Here is a 6,000-nt window from a genome sequence, read left to right as displayed (position 1 = left end):
ATGAAGATGCGTTGGTGATTACCATAGCAATGGGTAATTATCTAGTGAAGCGAGTGTTGATAGATCGCGGAAGTTGATGAGACATGTTGTTTATAGGGGCCATGGAAGAGATGAATATAGATAGGGATCAGTTAAGGGTTTCTCAGACTAATTTGTATGGCTTCAATGGAAGCATGACAAAGCCTATGGGGGAGATAACATTGCCAGTAACAGCAGGTCCGACGACGGTATTCACCAGGTTTATGGTGGTGGATACTGGGTCCCAATACAATGCCATTCTAGGGAGAAGATGGATTCATGAAATGAAGGCTATTCCGTCGACCTATTATCAGGTGATCTGCTTCCCCGCGAAGGGGGGGGGGTGTACGAAATAAAGGGGGATCAAGTCGCGGCTCAGAATATACACCAAGTGACGGTGAAAAGTATGGTTCATGGAATAGGGGGTGAAAAACCGACGAATGATAAGGGAGAAGCGTAGCAATTACAGGAGGCGGAACTCACTGAAGAATGCGAGTCTCATCAGATGCCAAAAACTCTGGATGAGATTGAGATCGTGAACCTGGGGGTGGGAGAGGAAGAGAAGTTTACTTCGGTTGGATCGGACTTGCCAAAGGAGTGGAAATTCAAACTGACGCAATTATTAGCAGAGAATGCTGACATATTTGCATGGGCGATTGAAGATATCACAGGAATAGATCCAGAGTTCGCTTGCCATCACTTACATATGAAGGAGAGTGCGAAGCCTGTAAGACAGAAGATGAGAAGCGTGAGACCCAAATACGCGGAAGGGATTCGCGAAGAAGTTATATGGCTTAGGGAGGCGGGTATAATCAGGGACGTAGGATGTACGGAGTGGCTGTCCAACGTGGTCGCGGTTCCAAAAAAGAACGGCAAGGTTCGAATGTGTGTTGACTTTATAGACGTAAATAAAGAGTGCCCTAAAGACTGTTATCCTATGCCGCGAGTGGATGAGTTAGTAGATAGAACCGCGGGTTTCAGGGTATTCTCTTTCATGGATGCTTCCATGGGATATAACCAGGTCACTATGTTTGGCCCAGATCAAGAAAAGACTACATTCGTGGTGGAAGGAGGTACGTATTGTTATACAAGAATGCCTTTTGGGTTGAAGAATGCGGGGGCTACATTTCAGCGGTTGGGGGAAAAAATGTTCGAAGACAAGATTAGGAAGGGCATGGAAATATATATTGATGATATGGTGAAGAAAAGCATGTCGGAAGAGGAACATTTGAAGGGTCTCCAAGAAACCTTTCACATACTGCGGAAGCATAGTCTGAAGTTGAACCCAGAGAAATGCTCATTCGGGGTATCTTCGGGGAAGTTCTTGGGTTATATAGTCACGTATCGTGGAATAGAGACCAATCCCGAGCAGATCAGATCCCTACTGGAGATGTCGTCCCCTCAGAACGTAAAAGAAGTGCAACGGTTGGCAGGAAGAGTCGCTGCATTGAACAGATTTATATCTAAATCATCGGACAAATGCCGACCGTTGTATCGCTTGTTGAGAAAAACGCCAGATTTTCGATGGACCACTGAGTGTGAGGAAGCCTTTCAGGAGTTGAAGGTGTATTTAGGGAAAGCCCCTCTGCTATCGCGGCCAGAGGAAGGAGAGATATTATATCTATATTTGGGGGTTTCAGAGTACGCGATAAGTTCAGTCCTTGTGCGTATTGTAGAGAAGATAGAGAAGCCGGTGTATTTTCAGAGTAAAACCATGCTAGCCGCTGAGACGCGATACAGTTGAATTGAGAAGTATGCCTTAGCGTTGATTTTCTCTGCATTAAAATTGAAACTCTATTTCGAGGCACACTTTCGGTGGTAGTGATAACAAATATGCCTCTCAAGCAAAGCGTTGAAGGCAGAAAAGTCGGGGAGAATCTTTGAAATGGGCGGTGATGATTAGTTGTTACGAAATCCAATATCGAGGTTAGAACGGCGGAAAAAAGCTTAAAGCCATGGCGGAATTCTAGCGAATTTCCGGCCGAGGATCCCACTTGGGGAGAGGAAATGGTCATGGATCGGGAGGAAGAATCTAGGCGTGATCCCTTGGACCCTGGGATACTGCGCGAATGGATGGAGAGTATTAGCGGACGGATCATTCTGAACACGGTAATGGGATTGGCGTGGTTTTGGTGACTCCTGACAACACAAGGTTGGAGTTATCAATGAAACTAGGATTCGCGGCTTCCAATAATGAGTTCGAATATGAAGCAGTGATAGCAGGTTTGAATTTGGCACAGGATCTGGGAGTAAGCGAGCTATCGGTGTTCTCTGACTCTAACTTGGTTATTTGTCAAATGAATGGGGGGTTTGTGGCGCGTTGTCCAAGGATGGCACGATATTTAGAAGTTCTGCGACATAAAGCAAGCAAGTTCAAAAGGATTCAGTTTGCTCATTTGGGCCGCGGTGAAAACAGACATGCTGACGCGTTAGCATTTGTGGCCGCGGTGCTTCCAGGAACAGAGGGTCGTTCTATTGAAGTCAGAGTTTTGAGCAGGCCTAGTACGTCGGAAACTGAAGGTGTGTGTCTCGCCATTGAAAAGGAGATAGGATGGATGACGCCCATTAAAACTTTTCTTATGGGAGCAGAGATAGAAAATACCAAGGAGAGACGAAAGATGGAGCAGGTCAGTCAAAGATATGTTTTGTTAGATGGGGATTTGTACAAAAAGAGTTTCAGCGGACCATTACTGAGATGCATAGGGCCACAGCAGGTGCAAGAAGTGTTGGCCGAGGTACATGAAGGGAATTGTGGAAGTCACTTCGGGGTCGAACCACGACCCATAGATTGATATCGCAGGGATATTTTTGGCCTCATATGAAGAAGGATGCAACAGAGTATGCAACAACTTGTGAGAAGTGCCAAAGGTATGCGCAACTAATCCATTCCCCGGTAGAGCCACTGCATAATGTGTTTAGTCCGTGGCCATTCGCCATGTGGGCACTGGATATAGTGGGGCCTTTGCCCATGGCCAGCGGCAAGAGAAGATTTATGTTGGCCGCCACTGATTATTTCACCAAGTGGGTAGAGGGAGTGGCACTACAGCAAGTCAAAGATGAGAATGTGAAGAAGTTCCTCTGGGACAACATAATATGCAGATTCGGTTTGCCCCATACAATCATTGCAGATAATGGAACACAATTTACTGGGGGAAAGGTACGCCAATTTCTTCAAGCCTATAAAGTGAAACAAAGGTTCTCCGCGCCATATAATCCAGAGGGGAATGGCCAAGCCGAGGCATCAAACAAAATTATCATGGACAATTTAAAGAGAAAATTGGAAGACCGAAAAGGCGCGTGGGCTGATGAATTGAATCATGTTTTATGGGCTTATCGTACTACACCGCGGACTTCGACGAATGAATCACCATTCGCAATGGCATATGGAGTAGAGGCTGTCATACCGGTGGAAATGATAGAGAAAACGACAAGAACCAAAGCCGTGGAAATGGGTCTTAATGAAAATATATTAGCCGCTGAGTTGGATATAATTGAGAAAAAATAGACACGGCTACCGCGATAATTTGGAGGAGTATCATAGAAGGCTACAGAGACAGTATGATAAACGAGTAAAGCCGCGGGGATTCATGGTTGGGGATTTGGTGCTGCGAAGGGTTACTCCGGCCACTAAAAAGGAGAATGACGGCAAACTAGGACCCAACTGGGAAGGACCGTATGTCGTGACAGCAAAGGGAACTATGGGTACTTACAAAATAGAGACACCGGGAGGGGTCACGATTGAGAAACAATGGAATATAAGAATGCGGAAAAAATTCCATGAGAGAAGCAGTGTGTAGCTTTCAGTGGAACAAGCATATTTTGTGTAATGTATATATGTTATGTGCGAAATTCTAAGTCAATGAAACAAAGATTGCATTTTTGGGGCAATGGCATGCATAGTGGTTAATCAAAGAAAAGCGGGGGGGATGAGCCCTTCGCGGACTCACGTCCGAATCAAACCAGGGGCAAAATGAGCTGCCCCTGTCAGGCTTCACAGCCGGTCAAAGACAGCGGGGGGGACGAGCCCTTCGCGGACTACACGTCCAAATCCAACTGGGGGCAAAATGAGTTGCCCCTATCAGGCTTCACAGCCGTCCAAAGAGAGCGGGGGGGACGAGCCCTTCGCGGACAAAACGTCCGAATCAAACTGGGGGCAAAATGAGCTGCCCCTAGCTGGCTTCACAGCCATTCAAAGAAAAGCGGGGGGGATGAGCCCTTTGCGGACTCACGTCCGAATCAAACTAGGGGCAAAATGAGCTGCCCCTGTCAGGCTTCACAGCCGGTCAAAGACAGCGGGGGGGATGAGCCCTTCGCGGACTACACGTCCGAATCCAACTGGGGGTAAAATGAGCTGCCCCTATCAGGCTTCACAGCCGTCCAAAGAGAGCGGGGGGGGACGAGCCCTTCGCGGACAAAACGTCCGAATCAAACTGGGGGCAAAATGAGCTGCCCCTAGCTGGCTTCACAGCCATTCAAAGAGAGGGGGGGGGACGAGCCCTTCGCGGACAAAACGTCCGAATCAAACTGGGGGCAAAATGAGCTGCCCCTAGCTGGCTTCACAGCCGTTCAAAGAGAGCATGGGGGACGAGCCCTTCGCGGACTACACGTCCGAATCCAAATAGGGGCAAACTGAGTTGCCCCTATCAGGCCTCACAGCCGGTCAAAGACATCAGACAAAACGACTCAATAAAACTTAGGGCAAATAACCCACTGGACTTCACGGTTTATTAAAACAGCAAGAGGGGAGCCTGTGCAGACTGAATATCCAAATTTAATTATGCAACAAAATTTGATAAAAAGAACGCCAACGATAGAGAAATAAAAAGTACATTCAAGAGAAAGAGATTTGCTAAAGACTGATATTAAAAGCCTGCTGGGTCTACCCAGAAATACAGGTGAAGTATATCATACAAAAGGGCAATTAGTCATAGTAGAAGGATTACACCACCACAAATACACAAATTTTGATTAAACATGGGCATGAAGCCAAATATGTTACTGCTTCCCTTCAGGTGCATTTTTCGAAGTGGACGCCAAATCCCCTTCACCAGAGGAAGGAGGATCATTATCCAAATCAATGGGAGAGGTAACCACCCCGGCTGTGGGTAGAGTTATCCCTTGAGTAGCAGCATCATCGAGAGAAGGGTCCTGACGGGAGTTGGGCAGGGAACAAAGGTAGTGGCATATCTGGGCGGAAGTGGTAGCCGGAAGAAGACGGCCGACGCAGCGGTGAGAGCTTCTAGTCTCTTTGTTTGAGTTCACGGCTAATCTTCTTCTCGGCTAAACTACGAAACTGATCAGCAACCTCCGCCACAGCCTTGTCTACAGCGGCTTGGATAGCAATCTTACCCGCCGCTTTTTGGCCCTCAAGTTTGGAGGCAACACCGGACACAGTCGCGATGTTTTTCTTCAGCCAGTTGCAGCGCCTTTTGGTTCTTCACAGCTATTATACGAAGATCGTCACGATCTTTCTCCAGAACGGCGTACTTAGCCTTCCACCCATCAGGGCCTTCAACCTCATGCTTCAAGGTCTCCAGTGATTCCAGTGTGTTGGTTAGACCGCGAACCACGTAGCCAATGCCCAAACTCAACTGAAAAGAAGGATTGGTTACTAAACAGTACAAATGAAAAGTTATTTTGCAAAGAAAAATTTATACCTTTTCCCAGCCATGGTAGATGGAAGCTCTGTGCGAAGCAAACGAGCCAGAATCTCCATATATCTTTCGGAAGATGCGAGCTGAAGAAAAGAGAGGCCGCAACAGTGGTGTTTTCTAAGGCAGAGTCACGGGTTGTTACATCCCGTTCCCGGGCCCTGAATTGAGGGCGCCATATGTCCATGGCCCCAGATGGCAAAGACCCAGATGGGTAGGGCTCTTTACCAGAACGTCGTGGAGGACCAGAGGGTCGCAGTGATACAGAGGCAGGTTCAGAGATGACAGGAGCGGCGGTTCTAGCCTTTTTGGCTGGAGGACTCTTGGCTGC

At 47.5% G+C, this 6,000-nt stretch overlaps 1 protein-coding gene across 1 annotated transcript; it reads left to right on the top strand.

The window, feature by feature from the left end:
* Positions 1-2,183: 2,183 nt before the first annotated feature.
* Positions 2,184-2,810, top strand: LOC147508787 (uncharacterized). Its single transcript, XM_086597632.1, has one exon. The coding sequence runs from the start codon at positions 2,184-2,186 to the stop codon at positions 2,808-2,810; it is 627 nt and encodes a 208-aa protein (XP_086453758.1).
* Positions 2,811-6,000: the final 3,190 nt, after the last annotated feature.

Source organism: Coptis chinensis, chromosome 3 (assembly GCF_015680905.1).
Source record: "Coptis chinensis isolate HL-2020 chromosome 3, ASM1568090v1, whole genome shotgun sequence".
Classification (NCBI taxonomy): Eukaryota; Viridiplantae; Streptophyta; class Magnoliopsida; order Ranunculales; family Ranunculaceae; genus Coptis; species Coptis chinensis.
This window is presented reverse-complemented; position numbering and strand designations above follow the sequence as displayed.

Bases quoted from the DNA above. Each gene is read 5' to 3' on its own strand.
- LOC147508787 (XM_086597632.1), top strand. From the start codon at position 2,184: ATGAAACTAGGATTCGCGGCTTCCAATAATGAGTTCGAATATGAAGCA.